This window comes from Schistocerca gregaria, chromosome X (assembly GCF_023897955.1).
Source record: "Schistocerca gregaria isolate iqSchGreg1 chromosome X, iqSchGreg1.2, whole genome shotgun sequence".
In the NCBI taxonomy this organism is placed as follows: Eukaryota; Metazoa; Arthropoda; class Insecta; order Orthoptera; family Acrididae; genus Schistocerca; species Schistocerca gregaria.
Genome location: NC_064931.1, coordinates 209,845,331 through 209,862,327, shown reverse-complemented (window position 1 = coordinate 209,862,327; position 16,997 = coordinate 209,845,331). Strand labels below are relative to the sequence as shown.

Here is a 16,997-nt window from a genome sequence, read left to right as displayed (position 1 = left end):
TCAGTGATAAAACACAGCCATTATGGATTAATATATAACAACTAGGACATGAAAAAGAACTAAAAATAGGCATACTATACAGATACTAGACAAATGGAAATTCACATTGTTTTTCTTTATTATCTCCCTACTGCAAGCCCCATGTCACTGATTTGATAAGCAAGTCAGATAATGACATTCAGTACTCAATAATAGCATGTTTGGGTTTTAGACTTTTACACTAAGTGACCACAAGTGTTATAAAGAGAGAAATTTTATGCCTTGCTGAGGTATTACATTTTTGTACTCCACAGATAGAAGAACCATATTCAGGGCATATACTTGGAGAAGAAAAAGAACATTCACAAATTTTCTGGTTAAAAACACATTTTTTCAGGCTGAAAATACATTTTTCCGTGTTAAGTGACAATATACTTTCCCTCGGAGCTGTAAAACTTATCAATCCTTTGAATGGTAAAAGTTTTATACATTGGTGTAGAACATTCTAGCACATTAGGGAACGGAACCTAGAAAAAAACAATGTTTTGGAAAGACCTTTCACGCGTGGCAACAGGTACACTGCATATTTTCGTATTATGAAAGTATAAATACAAATTTCACCATATACAGCATGCTAACTTCCGAAGCACTGGAATTGAGATTGGGATGCGCATTTGTCAGTCAATCATAACTCACGTCACGTGATCTCACCAACCAATGACAGCAGATATTCAGAGCATAAAACATATGATATAGTCAGACAATAGAAACATTGACGTTAAGTTGCTTGAAACACAAATTGGAAAAGTTAATGGTTTAAATTAATATACGTACAGTATAGCTACAAGAAGAGCTAACCTTTCACACACAATATTGGTCTTTTTAGCATGTCTAACCCTTTATGATATATCAAACACAAATGTGCCAATAAAATTTAAAAGAAAGGCGTTAACGGCTGCTCTTTAAGGCCCAAAATTTTTCTAGGTGGCTGGTCTTCAAAGCATTAAGTTCTGAATAAGATTTAAAAAATTCATCACATATTCCCATATGTATGATAGTTCATCTTGCATAAAAGGAAATTTAATTTTAAAGTAGCGCTTCTCAAACCACCATTTGGAATATTTTCCCATGACCCATTAGAAATGCAAATATTGTACAGTCTTTGTCCTAAAGCCTTTGACACATTTTGCTATTGGCATAAGTTTGCGAGTGCACTGTGTTTTGTTGCACTATATGGCACATATTCTTGGTAACTGAAGTTTTATTTCGGTGTTATTCTCTCAGTTATGTTTTATTGCTGCAACATTATCCTGCAGTACTAGTCTACAGTAAAATCTTTGTTAGAGTTCTTAGTGGTCAAAATTACGAACATTTTACTGAAAACTATAACAATAAAAATTCCCAGAATTCTAAAAGAAATTCCAGGTTTTTCGCAGATTACACACTTGTTCTGGGGCGTATACACCCAGATACTGAAGCAAAATGTTTAGTAAACCTGTTATTTAACTCAACAGAGGTTAAACACTTTGTGCAAAGCATAATTTCATATGAGCATTAAATAAAGATTTGATTTCAGATTTTGGTGAGTAATTAACTGATGAGAAACTCACAAAATACAATGCTGTAATCTAGGAATTCTTGTTACTAGAAGTTATAACTGTTCACATTTATTAATTTATGTTCTCGTTGGTTATGTAACAGAGAGTTTAGGTGTTTAAATCATCAGTACTTTGAACACAATGGGTGAAAGGGAAACATGGTAATAGTGCTTAACAATTTTATGAAACATGTATGGAAATAGCGTAACAGTATTCCGACAGACAGGAAAAAATGACAGTTGATGAAAAGCTCTCAGATTTCCAGCTTCATAACAAATCACATAACAGTGGCATTCTAACACATCTCATTTTCTGGTGAAACATTAAGACACTTGCATAAGTCCCACTATTTATATCTGATGAAAGGCTGCCTGAACCCCTGGACATGGACCACTGGGTCACTGTTTAACACCACGGTGGAGATTATGTTGGGGCTATATTATGACAATAACTATCAATGAGTTAAGATAACCATCTAAATTTATGGTTCTAATAAAATGTATTGATGATGTTATCCTTGGATTTATGTTGCAGGTGTGGAAGCTCACAGCTTTTGACTGGCAAGTCTACTCATACAAATTTGTGCAATTGGTGTTCTGAGCAGTTATTAGCCACTATAAACAATGTTATCTGACAGTTATTGACAATAAGGTAGATCAGTTAATTTGTAAATCTCTAGTAGACAGTAAGAAGTTACTCCACCTCACGAACACAATCTACATGCTGGTAATGATCATAACCATCACAAGTAGCCAAGCGCAAGTCTGGATCATTCATTAACAGGCACAACTTAATTCCAAGAGTATCTGAATGAGAACAGCCAAACTAGACAACCACTGGGGCAGTGACAGTGATAATGACAGGAAGGATTATTACGTTTCAATGTTCTGTTGACAATGAGCTCATTAGAGATAGGGTAAAGGTTCAGAAATGACAGGAAAGGAAATTATTTGTGTGACCTTTTCAAAGGAATTATTCTGGAATCTGCCTTGATTGACTTCAGGGAATGTGGTATTGCACCTATCCCCTGCCCCCTCCCCCCTTTCACCCTCTATTATAGTCACCACCTGAGACTGATACTGTCTGGCTAGTTGAAACAAATGAATAAAAGACAGTCACCTGATTTCTGTTGCTTGGCAACGTCCTCAAATGAGTAAGCAAGCACATTAAACAAAATAGTATTCACAGAAATGCTGTGGATCAAAGAGCATCAATTTGATCTTACTTGCAGGATTTGTCAGCAATATTGTGGCAATGGATCTGTTCCACAGCAGCCAGGTGGGTGGGGGACAACAAAAGACTATGTTATTTGGGCTGGTCTTACAAGACTCTTTATGAATGGGAATGCTGGTGAAAAGTGCATAAATTCTTCATGACTTAAAAAGCACAAACAATGATGGAAGACCACAAAGAATTCTACTGTGTGTGGGAGCAAACAAAGGAATAATTGTACCAAGGTTTTGCTATTCACAGATAGTTTACCTGTGCACTGTACTGTGTGTTGCCACCATGAAAGTGACATCGGAGGATTTTGGACCCAGCATCACAAAAGCAGATGCCCAAGTTTTTCAGTAAAAGTCATAAGTGTCTTGCTCATCTTTTTGAGTGAAAATCATATACGTCTTCTGACTGTTTAGAAGTGACCACTTGTCCAACCATTGAAAAACTTGCCCTTCTTTCAATGGTGGACTCCAAAGATTCTCCATCAATGGCTTCTACCATGCCACCCACCCAATTGGGCTTGTGAGCATGCACCTCCCCAAGGAACTACAGAATAATTTGCCTCTCTTAAGTTTCCTGCTAAAGTCAACTTCCGCACAAAGACATCATATTTGTCTTCTTCACCAAGTTTGAACTAAATGGACTCGCTCTCTCACTTCCTGTCTCAAGAAGCGGCCATAGTACAAAATCCTCAATACGCAACCTAGAGCCCCATGTGACGAAATGTGCGCCATGCTCTTCCTCAGTTATCTCCAAGCTCACATCAATAGCTACTTTAAATGACATCTATAAATACATACTATTACCTCAACAACACATGGCTGGCTACCTAAAGGCAGACCGACAGACAGTAATTTTAATCGTCATCCTCTTAAATCCAAGTATAGTATCTTGCCATAGTGCTCTCAGTCCCACTAACAAAGAATTACTTAACACTATTAGTACAGGCATCACTGACAAAGAAATTATTATCTAATTGCCAATAGGCCCCGGTCTGATATTTTTTTTAAAAAAAGTATGACCAACGAATTTTCTTCATCCTGTATCAGATTTTAACGACTTCAAATCTAGAAATGAGGTAAGTAGTTCAGATCAGCAATGCATCAACATTGTGACACATCCACCCATTAGTCAACAGTCATAAGGGTGTACTCAGTGAAGTGACAGCTTCAATTCGTAAGGATGTGGAAAATATGCTGTGAGACACCAACAACGTCAATCAGAGAGCCCTCTGTCATTTCCATGGTCCCCATGAAGAAGAAATGTGGTACATGTCATTCCTGTGTCAACTGTTAATCCACTACAAATACACTATGGCACCATGAATTATCTCAAAGGAGCAAAACAATTCTGAACAAGAGATGTGTAGCAAACTTCGTATAGGTAGCTAGACACTGATGAGAGTGAGTGGGAACAGGCTTCCCTTATAAGACCAGAAGGCCTCTGCGTATCCAAATTTCACCCACAGTGAACTTACAGAATTAATCAAAAATGGGGAAATGGCAAAGATTTTTGTTGTTTCTAACTTCTTAATTGCAATGAGATGTGACACAGGCAGGATTCAATAACAATGCCTGTAATAAACTGTCCCTCATAATTCTGTATTTCAGCACGGGGGAATAATTACAATTACCTCAGTTCAGTTTAATTTGACACACACACACACACACACACACACACACACACACACACACACACACACACACGCGCGCGCGCACACACACACGCACAGTGATTATAATTAAAGTTAAACTTTCAAAACACTGTAGAAATAACAGCGCTGGTCAGAATGACGTCAAATTGCAACGGAATATTATCGGAGAAGGGGGAAAGCATTGTATGAACATGCCGGGTATACAGCTTTTCCTCCTTTCGCATCTACAACATTCGCTATGACCGTCTCAATGCTGTATTACACGAATGATGATTGTGCACTCACTGCTCTGCAGAAGTTCCGGACACTGAAGGGTTTGAAAAAAGGCATTGGTCCAATGACTGCCATGGGTCTGGAGAAAATGATTCGGAAATTCGAAAAGATGGGTTCTTTTGGTATGCAACCTGGTAGAGGGAGGAAACAAAATGATTCGACGTAAGTGGAAGCAATGGCCGCAGCAAGGCAGGAAGAGACAAATGGTGGTGTGCAAACGTGTAGTGCACGGAGAATTGCACGAACACTGGACACACCCGTGAGCATGATGCGTAAAATGCTACGAAACATCCTTCTTTGCTATCCATTCAAAATTACCCATGTGCACGAGTTGCTTCCTGTTCACCTGCCAGCAAGAGAGACCTTTGCTTTAGAATTTCTTGCTCGCATGGAAGTGGACAATGATTGGCCGTGGAAGATTTTGTAGACAGACAAAGCCCACTTCCATCTGGCACTATATGTATTTACACTGAATTGTCGAATATGGGCAATGGAAAATCCACGCACAAAGCAACCAATACCACTTCATCCCGAAAAGGTCACTGTGTGGTGCAGGTTTATGGCATCACTTATCATAGGGCCATATTTTTTCGAAGAGACAGGTGCTTCCGGTTCTGTTACCTGTACTGTCACTGGTAAGCGCTACAAGTATCTTTTGCACAACTACGTCATTCCAGCTCTCCAACAGTGTGGACGGAATCATTTTTATGCAAGATGGCGCACCTCCGCACATTGCAAATACAGTTAAGCAGCTGCTGAAGAACCATTTCGGAAATGATAGAATTATCAGCCGCCATTTCCCTACAGCCTGGCCATCCCGATCACCTTATCTTAATCCGTGTGACCTCTGGCTGTGCGGCTATCTGAAAGATGATGTGTTCAGTGTTCCAATTCCAAACTTAACTGCATTGAAGGCACGCATTGCACAACACATTCTGAACATGACCACAGAAACATCACTATCACTTGTGGAACACGCTGTTTCTCAATTTCAACTTGTTGCAGAAAACTGTGAACAGCATACTGAACACATTTTGTGCCAGTCACATGGAAATTAATAATCTGGTTTGATTATGACTGATGATTTCTATGCAGCTTTTGGCCTCAGGACAATTAAAAACAGCTTTTTCCCTCCCGATGTGATACGACCTTGGCATGATGGATGAACTTACGTAACTAACAGTTTCACAACTGGACACCCATGCACACTGAGTAGTACAGTTTGTTTAACATCAAACGTACACCTTAGGCATTATTGTACATTTATTTGTCACCTGTAGTCAACTATTATTACTTTTTACAGTGCCATCTATTGCTACGTTATGTAAGTATTTTCCTTCTGACATACCTTTTCCCTCTTCTGCGATAATATTCCATTGAAATTTTAAGTCATTCTGACCAGTTGTGTTATCTCTACAGCATTTTGAAAGTTCAAGTTTAATTATAATCACCCTCTGTGTGTGTGTGTGTGTGTGTGTGTGTGTGTGTGTGTGTGTGTGTGTGTGTGTGTGTGTGTTGTTTTAACTAATTATAACAGTGATGATGATGACGTCCCATACTCCTTGACAGAGCTTAGGGGAACGAATTGGGAGACCTGCACCGCCGTACTAGGCCAGCTCCTAGTGAAGGTGGTTTGCCATTGCCTTCCTCCGACCGTAATGGGGATGAACGATAATGATGATGAAGATGACACAATACCCAGTCATCTCAAGGCAGGTGAAAATCCATGACCCTGCCAGGAATCGAACCCGGGACCCCGTGCAAGGGAAGTGATGGCTCTGAGCAAAAAAAATGGTTCAAATGGCTCTGAGCACTATGGGACTTAACATCTATGGTCATCAGTCCCCTAGAACTTAGAACTACTTAAACCTGACTAACCTAAGGACAACACACAACACCCAGCCAAATCCCTGACCCCGCCGGGAATCGAACCCGGGAACCCGGGCGCGGGAAGTGAGAACGCTACCGCACGACCATGAGATGCGGGCCACGGGAAGTGAGAACGCTACTGCGAGACCACGAGCTGCGGACTTATAACAGTATAAACAGCCAAACAATACGGCTTAGAACAAACACTTACCTCGCTTCTTTGATTGACCACTAGTCTTAATTGTTGGAAATGTTGCCTGAGGTTGCCCCAGAACAATAGAAGCACTTCGGCAAACATGTTTCACACGAGGACCTTTCAGATCAACTCGTTGACGTTGTTCGGGAGCAGATTTCTCACTGCTAATCTTATCATTCGTTGTTTCCGACTTCTTTCTCCTCAGCAAATACTTCCTTCTCTTTCGCTTGCGTGTGATCACTTTGCGATTCGTATCACCAGCTGCATCTAAGAATCAATGAGTAAATGTAAAATTAGATGGTTTCATAATACAAGATATCAAAATTTCTTAAGCTAATAAAATTGAATACGGACAGTTAAAGAATACCTGAAGTTGAACTTTATCATAAATGGGGCTGTAACAGTGACAAAAGCACAAAGTCTGATTGGAGATGGCACAGTGATCACACTTAAAATCACTGCTTAGTGTACCTGAAGAATAAATTGTGTGCAAAATGGAATTTGCAAACTTCATTCCAGATGTTGTAAGCAGAGTTGCAGTATCAGCTGACAATACAGATACAGTCATTTGGCCAGGGAGTGACAAGAGACATGTGAACATTATGAATAAAGTTTAAGACATTTTTCTAGAAGTGATAGTAACATGTGTTGCCTGCAGTAGGTTAGCAACTACAAAGATATATAGAAAAACACAGAAGCTTTAAGAGTTAAAGATTTAGCATTCTCAGTCATTGGGAGAACAGACATTCACTCACATTCATGATAAAGTGTTGAATGACAAATGTGAGTGTAATGGTGAGTTGATCTCTCAAACTTTAGTTATTTCCAAACTGAATATGAAGAAATGTTTAATAGTCTAAGCTGCTGTTATTTTTCAAGGGCCTACTGAACATTCGGCACTTCACCTTAAAGGTAACTGTTTACATTCCATCCAGGCATTTCCATTATTACAACAATTTAATATTCACATTATCTGAATAAAATAATCATGCTCATAGCAACATTGTTTTTGTTGTACTGTTTTCTATATGAAAAGTCATATGCTTCACAGATATTTTTAATAATACTTCTCATATAATGTAACACATGAGAATTAGATTTTCTGGATCCACATCCATACTCTGCAAGGCACAGTAGAATAAATGAGAACCTGCACTTCATACTATTATTAAGTTCCTAGCCTTCATGTTCCACTGGCATGAGGAAAAAATGCCCGTGTATCTACTACTGAAAGCCAATTCACATCTTGGTATTATGTCCTATAAACAAAATATATTACAAGAGTGCTACAACTATTTTATGACCCTCCCCACGAAACAACAACAAATTTATCCTTCTGATTACAAACTTTCATCCAAAAAGTTCCATTTTAAAAAGTAGGCAGATTCATCCAATAAGTTCCATTTTAAAAACTACACAGGTTCAATTTTCCACAAATTAGTTCAATAAAGAAAATCCTTCCATTAGCTCCCCTAAAACTTTATTTTTTATTTTTGACACTTGATAATGCTCCAGTAACATACTTAGGAGCCTGATAGAACAAAGGTATCATTCTAGTACGACCACATCATTTCCAGAGTATATTTTACTAATTATCCATATTACAATGGAATTGTCTTTTGTTAGTCCCTTCAATACAAAATCTCTCGAAATGTTATGTACCACAAGTATTTCAGAACAGTGCTGGAGTTGTGCTAATTCTACTCTACTTAACCTTAAAAATCCTTGCGAGTGATGACAAATTCAAGGTGATGAATTAATTTTTTTATTTATTTTATTTTTGGACAACTGCCGGTACCCATCAATGACACATGGTCACTGAACAAGTACTAATATATCCAGAACATGTTAAAACAAGAAATCGGAGCATAATGAAATGTTGAACAGTGAAATTCTGGAACGAAAACGACAACAACAACAACAACAACAACAACAACAACAACAACATTAATAATAATAATAATAATAATAATAATAATAATAATAATAATAATAATAATAATAATAATTAGCACAGGCACCAATAAATATAACTTACAAAAATTAAATTAAATTAAATTAATTCCATAAATGTTGATAACGAGGAATGAAAGGGAAAGACACCAGTAATGGCTGTTGCTTCTAATCATCCCAACATTTGTCTAGAACAACATGGTAAAAACCACCAACACTTCCAAACAGGATGACAGGATTGGTCAAAAATACTGTATCCTCCATAATGAAAAAGTTTTCTCGTACTTTTCAATGCACTGGGCAAGTTATAATTATCGTAAACAACAAAGTGAACCTAAAGTAATCATGTCTAACAACACTCTACTATTGCGTTAATTTCAGTTTTCCATCACACAATTAATTAGGTCAGAGTCATTCCTATGGGGACTATGAGTTTTCCAGGATAAAATGCTTCACCTTGGGTTTGGATAACAGTCTTCAACTTCTGCAGAATTCTATGGAAAATTTATGTTGCCGGGAGCTACGCAGTTTTTTTGAACAGAACTTAAGGTTACCCTGGCGGCCACATACAAATGTCTTGATTTCACATACTGGAGTTTATGGCACCCTTCAAACAATGGATGGATGATCAGATTGAAACTGCCCTGTCAAATTCAATATGACATCAAGGAAAGCAAGTAGGGAAAAGGAATGAACTGGTGTGTAGTGTAATATCTTAAATTAAAGAAGAGAACAGTGAGTGCCAGTTACAACTTTCCCACCACTTAACATTGCCTGCTCACAACTGACTGGTCAAATGCACATCTGTTGTTTACAGTTGTTAGTGCAAGATGCTACCGTATTTACAGCATTGACATTTATACACCAGAAATAAACTCAGTGTCTCAACTTTTTGGGTGGATGGGGTGTGTAAGGATTTTGCTGTTCTCAGTTCTTGGTATAAACTCTGAAATTTATTGTGTTTGTTTACCTGTGATCATTGATCTGTCCTCACTGTCCCACTGCTTTCAATCACAATTATATGTACAGTACCAAAGTGTCACAGTGTCATTACGACACAATCACTGTCTTCTTGGAGCATGAAAAAACATTCAAAAAGTACTGATAAATGTTCGAGAGAAACAATATTCCCAAACAAATTTTGTTGACACATTCAGAACATTTATTAAATGTGCCATTTACAATAAAGGGTTTATTTGGCTGTCAGTGGCATCAGTGCACAGCAATTATCATGAAATCACTGGAGCCATTCTACTAATTTAAAAAAAGTGAAGCAGATTGGGGGAAAAGGAAAATAATCAAATAATGGAGTAATATTGTACAAGGCAGTGGTGTACCTTGCATGTGTCAGTGTCAAGGGTTGTTTGTTTTAAGTGAGACAAGGGAATGAGTTAGTGACTTGCAATAGAAGCAGTTCGTGAAGGCACTTCCAAAGGAAATTAGTCAAAAACTGAAGGAGGTAACACATGCAGTGAAAACTTACTTTACACTTTTCAAGAGACTAGAAAGAAATGATGTAAAATGTGGTAAAAAGTGGGAAATAATGTTTTAAGCATTGAAAGTAAGGTATAGGAACCCCCCCCCCCCATTTTACAGTTCCGCACTTTACATAAGATACATGTACATAATCAGCATCAAAATACATGTCAGTGACTTGTTTATTATCTAATGAAAACTGCTTATGTAACTTGAAATGGTAACCATCTCGGAAATAGAAACGTTTGACTTGATGTTTTGGGAAAGCTTGTAACTGTCATTAATTATGTAAATAATGAAACATTACACAGTTTATTCTTTCTTTCTCCCCCCCCCCCCCCCACTCCTATGCTTATCATGACATGTTTTGAGAATTTATATTCTTGTTGTCAAGTGCAAATATTTGCATAAGTATTTTGTATGGTGTCAGCATATGGGTTGGTCAGTATCTCTTGCACTGTAATTGTCTTTTTGAGTTTATCAGGTACTGTGCCACCTCAATTACACAGAAAACCACAACACACAAACTCTCACTCACCACATTGTTTGTATGTGAAACACTGCAAAAATACTTATGTAAATATTTGCATTTGACAAAGAGTATAAACTTTCAAAATGTGTTGCTAGGCATGAAAAAAATATGTATCTTGCACCGTATTTAAACCAAAGACATTTGCCGCAAAGTCAGCAAATGTGTTAACTAGCACACAAGGCCGAACAACAAAACACGCAAAATATGGTTCGAATAACGCACTCAAGATGATCACAACAACCACAAAACTGCACATGCACAGTAGAGAGAGTTTGGAAATGGTTATGGTCGGTCACAATACCTTTATTCAGATGAAGCTAGTTACTCCCATCAGCCACCACACTAAGTAACACTTGGTAGCGGCAGGAGATAAAGTTTGAATTGTTCCAACTGTTACCCGTTTATCGGTTCCGATCTACTGAGTAGAGCACCTTGGAGTAAAGAAACTTAACCACATAACACTTGTAAGCATTACTTGATGGCCAGCACCATGGCAGCATAATTTAATGCCACTTACAGCAGTCTGTTTCTCCAAGAACATTTTTTCATAAAGTGTAAATTGCAGGAAAATTATTTATAAATATGTTAATGCAAAATCAGGTGCAAATTAACATTTAATGGAAATGATAAAAAAGGCATAAACCACTAGAAAATGTTAATTCCAGGTATGTAAATGTGGCGTTATACTGTAGTTCACTGTGTCATATACGAGGAAGGGTCAAAAAGTTTCTAGCCTAACAAATAAAGAATGACAGATTTCATAATACCAATTTCTTTTTCAATATAATACCCATGTGCAGTAATACACTTGCGAGCACGCTCTGATACTTCTGCAAACCATTCAAATAAAAGGTCTTCAATTTAGAGTCCAACCAAGTGTTCACAACATCAATAACTGCATCATCACTGTCAAATTGACGTCCTTCGAGGGTTTTTTCTCTTTTTTTAGGTTTGGGCAAAGAAAAAAGTCGGATGGAGCCACATCTGGAGAATATGGCAGAGGACTTTAACAACTCGAACCCACAGTCACGCAGAGTTTCCAGTGTTGCGAGGGCTTTATGTGCTGGAGCATTGTACTGACGCAAAACAACTCCGCGCGCCAGTTTTCTGCACCTTGCTTTCTTTATCTCTTCTCTCAAATGGCGCAGGAAGGTGCAATAGTATGATGTACTGATAGTTACACCCTTTAGCAAGTACCCTACCATAATCACCCTTTCTGCATCTCAGAACACCAATGCCATCACCTTGCCAGCTGATTCTTGCACCCAGAGTTCTTTTTTTTTTGGGGGGGGGGGGGGGGGGATAGGGGATGAAAGATGTTTCCATTCTTGTGACTGTCATTTTATCACAGGATCAAAGTGATGAACCCACATTTGTCCATTGTCACATACCTTGCAAGAAAGACGTCTTCATCCGCTTCAAACTGGCGGACGATTTCTTCACAACACTGCACACAAATACAGCCTCTCACCTATATTCAAATCTTTCAGGACCCACAGAGACGAAACTTTCCGCATTCCCGAAACATCCACAACAATCTTATGAGCACACACATGGGAGATTCCAAATGTGGTTTGAATGTGCTGCAATGTTGTTCAACAAGCCTGCAAAATCGTATCATGAATTGCAACCACTGTTTCATCAGTGGCAATGGTGATAAGCCTTCCGCTTCCTGGCGCATCTTCCACGTTTGAAGTCGGACACCCGGTTTTTCACTGTAGCATAAGACGGAGCACTATCCGTAAGTATATTCTGCATGTACTCCACAATTTCCTAGGGCATCACTCCCTTCAAATGAAGATATCACAGCACAGTTCTCAATTCTCTCGATATTAGCCGTTTTGCTTACACTGCGGTATACAATGACTTCCTTGTGGCAAAACTAACAAAGCTGGTGGTGTTTGTATGAGACATTACGGCAACTATCTCGGGCTAGAAACTTTTCAACCATCCCTTGTCCTGTGGTTAGCTCCATTATAACACTGTCATCGATCTCTGACAACTCTGTTATAAACTAGTAGTACACACTAACTTTGTAAAAGATTACATATAAGTAGCCCAGTACACTACCAAATATTTAAAAAATCAAATATTCATAATGAATGTTAGATATTTTTTCACACAAGAAGGTAGAAATTATTAAACCAGACATTGAAAAGTTACAGGAAACTATTTTTTTGCAGAGACATTCTTGGACAAAATTCTTTAAATTATCATTACGTATAAAGTTTTAGCTCAAGCATTTGGCAAAGTCCTTCATCATTATCATCATCATCATCATATCATCATCATCATCATATCATCATCATCATCATCATCATCAGCTCTCACAATATTTTGTATGTTAACACTTGTCATTATGGTGCTATCGAGCAATGGGCAAGGATTTCTCATGTACTACCAGAGATTATGTCTATGCCTGAGATGAAGGTATGCTAGTTTTGCCACCAGTCTTACTGAAATTCAACTTATCACGAAATTCACCTAGTCTGTGTGTGTCAACTGCCCACTTCCATGGTAAAGTAACCAACCTTCTTGAAGTTTCACAATCCAATGTATGCAGGGACGAAGCTGCACACAGTGGGCATCTGAGAAGCTGCGACAAATATTTACGCTTGCTTATCAATGTGGCTTTCCTTCACCGCCAAGACAATGAGGAGGAGGAGGAGGAGACTAGTGTTTAACGTCCCATTGACAATGATGTCATTAGAGAGGGAGCAGAAGCTCAGATTAGGGAAAGGTGAGGAAGAGAATCAGCCATGCCCTTTCAAAGGAATCATCATGGCATTTGCATGAAGCGATTTAGGGACATCACAGAAAACCTAAATCTGGACGGCTGGACGTGGGTTTGAACCGTCATCCTCCCGTATGCAAGTCCAGTGTGCTAACCACTACGGCACCTCGCTCGGTAAGACAACTAAATAGTATCAAAGTTTGCTGAGGTCAATCCCATCAGATTTTCTGGAGTAAAGACGACTTTATGGAAGACTACCCGTTAAAGAAAGGATACATGGTGTGAACAGCACGTTAATGCCAACAGTTTATTTAACTGCCATTTCTTCATCTACACATCCCTCAGCTTTTGAGTGAAAACAGATTGATATGATCAAGGCACTCCACCAGAGAGCTACCTCAGCAACACAAATAAATTTTAGCACCATGCTGCCACATGAAGACTGGTGTTACCTGTTTAGGGATGATACACTGTAATCATCCTCACTGACACAACTACAGGTGCGTTATGAAGCCCCTTAGGCAGAAAGCGTTCTGGGCTGGAAAGAAAGCCAAATGTGTACTTGGCATGTCTGCCAGGGGGCCTCATTCAAGATGTGGAGGCAGCCAGCCTGAGGTTATTGAGCGTGCAGGGTGCAGTCATCTGCAAGTAGTGGCTCACATCAGCACCAATTATGCCTGTCGCATGGGTTCTGAGGCAATTCTCAGCTCGTATGGGCAGCTGGTGGAGATGGTGAAAACTGTTGGCCCTGTGTGTGGCGTGCAAGCAGAGCTCGCGACTTGCAGCATTGTTCTCAGAGTTGATCAGGGTCAGGTGGTTTGGAGCAGAGTGAAGATTCTCAAACAAGGCATTGTCGACTCTGCGAAGGTCTTGGCTGCAGACTTCTAGATCTGCATTATTGTGTGGGGATTTGCAGGAATCCCCTTGATAGATCAAGGATGCACTAAACATAGCAAGCAGCTACTTGGATAGCAGAGTACTTGTGGAATGCACAAGAGGGTTTTTAAGCTAGGCAGTAATTTAAGGTGCTCTGATGAACATTTGTCAGTCAATATACAGCAAGGGAAGTAAAACAGTGTTCAGAATAAAGACACTTCTGACTGTCACAATTTTATCAGTAAACTGTTGCAGTATTCGTAATAAAGTTCCCGAATTTACTACCCTCCAGGAAAGTTCTCACATTCAGATCATCTTTGGGACCGAGAGCTGGCTGAAGCCCAAAGTGGAAAGCTCTGCAATATTTTGCGAATACATACACTCCTGGAAATGGAAAAAAGAACACATTGACACCGGTGTGTCAGACCCACCATACTTGCTCCGGACACTGCGAGAGGGCTGTACAAGCAATGATCACACGCATGGCACAGCGGACACACCAGGAACCGCGGTGTTGGCCGTCGAATGGCGCTAGCTGCGCAGCATTTGTGCACCGCCGCCGTCAGTGTCAGCCAGTTTGCCGTGGCATACGGAGCTCCATCGCAGTCTTTAACACTGGTAGCATGCCGCGACAGCGTGGACGTGAACCGTATGTGCAGTTTACGGGCTTTGAGCGAGGGCGTATAGTGGGCATGCCGGAGGCCGGGTGGACGTACCGCCGAATTGCTCAACACGTGGGGCGTGAGGGCTCCACAGTACATCGATATTGTCGCCAGTGGTCGGCGGAAGGTGCACGTGCCCATCGACCTGGGACCGGACCGCAGCGACGCACGGATGCACGCCAAGACCGTAGGATCCTACGCAGTGCCGTAGGGGACCGCACCGCCACTTCCCAGCAAATTAGGGACACTGTTGCTCCTGGGGTATCTGCGAGGACCATTCGCAACCGTCTCCATGAAGCTGGGCTACGGTCCCGCACACCGTTAGGCCGTCTTCCGCTCACGCCCCAACATCGTGCAGCCCGCCTCCAGTGGTGTCGCGACAGGCGTGAATGGAGGGACGAATGGAGACGTTTCGTCTTCAGCGATGAGAGTCGCTTCTGCCTTGGTGCCAATGATGGTCGTATGCGTGTTTGGTGCCGTGCAGGTGAGCGCCACAATCAGGACTGCATACGACCGAGGCACACAGGGCCAACACCCGGCATCATGGTGTGGGGAGCGATCTCCTACACTGGCCGTACACCTCTGGTGATCGTCGAGGGGACACTGAATAGTGCACGGTACATCCAAACCGTCATCGAACCCATCGTTCTACCATTCCTAGACCGGCAAGGGAACTAGCTGTTCCAACAGGACAATGCACGTCCGCATGTATCCCATGCCAACCAACGTGCTCTAGAAGGTGTAAGTCAACTACCCTGGCCAGCAAGATCTCCGGATCTGTCCCCCATTGAGCATGTTTGGGACTGGATGAAGCGTCGTCTCACGCGGTCTGCACGTCCAGCACGAACGCTGGTCCAACTGAGGCGCCAGGTGGAAATGGCATGGCAAGCCGTTCCACAGGACTACATCCAGCATCTCTACGATCGTCTCCATGGGAGAATAGCAGCCTGCATTGCTGCGAAAGGTGGATATACACTGTACTAGTGCCGACATTGTGCATGCTCTGTTGCCTGTGTCTATGTGCCTGTGGTTCTGTCAGTGTGATCATGTGATGTATCTGACCCCAGGAATGTGTCAATAAGGTTTCCCCTTCCTGGGACAATGAATTCACGGTGTTTTTATTTCAATTTCCAGGAGTGTATATTGGGAAGACAGATTAGAGGCCATAAGAGGGAGAATGTTCGTTGCAGCTGACAAAAATTTTGTCTCTAGTGAAGTTGGAGTGTGACAGTAAAGTTATCTTTTCGCGTATAATAGGTGTAGGTGAAACCATGTTAATTGGGCAGGGGAGGGGTTTCAGGCAGGCAGTCATGCAAAATACTTTTGAACACATTTTCTGAAAATGTGTCTTGCACAGCGAGCTCGGCAGCCCACGTTATGGAAATATTTCAGACCTTGGTTGGACCTTATCGATTATGCCAGGATAGAAACAGGGATTAGCAATATCGATGTCATTACAGCAAATTACGATTACGAAAGTTAATAAATCAGTCAAAAAGGCTAGGAAAGTGGTTCTGCTACACAGCCCAGATAAGCAACTATTAGCATCTCATTTTGAACAGCGAACTGGCATCACTTAGTTCCAGTAAGATGGATGCAGAGGAATTATGGGCAAAGTTTAGGCAGATTGTAAATCGTGGTCTGAAGAGTTATGAGCCTAGTAAGTGGGTAAAGGATGTAAAAGTCCCACCATGACTTAATAACGAAATTTGAAGGATGCTGAGGAAGCAGAGGCTGTTGCACTCTTGATTCGAAAGGGAACGCATAAATGACAAGAAGGGAAGGTTAGTTGAGATTTGTGTGTCTGTGAAAAGATCTATGCACGAAGCATACAACTACCACCATCACACCATGCAAAAGATCTGGCAGACAACCTGAGGAAATTCTGTCTTACATAGAATTGCTAAGTGGGTCTGGGGCATCCATTCAGTCCCTTGTTGACCAGTCTAGTGTGGCAGTTGGAGATAGCAAAAT

The 16,997-nt window shown here is 40.6% G+C and overlaps 1 protein-coding gene across 2 annotated transcripts in view; it reads right to left on the bottom strand.

The window, feature by feature from the left end:
• Positions 1-16,997, bottom strand: part of LOC126297780 (histone-lysine N-methyltransferase trithorax-like) — a 221,568-nt gene that overhangs the window by 142,419 nt on the left and 62,152 nt on the right. For both annotated transcript variants that reach the window (XM_049988962.1, XM_049988961.1), the window contains one exon: positions 6,806-7,057. In XM_049988962.1, the coding sequence (XP_049844919.1) occupies positions 6,806-7,057 (252 nt within the window). The remainder of the gene's footprint in view (positions 1-6,805; positions 7,058-16,997) is intronic.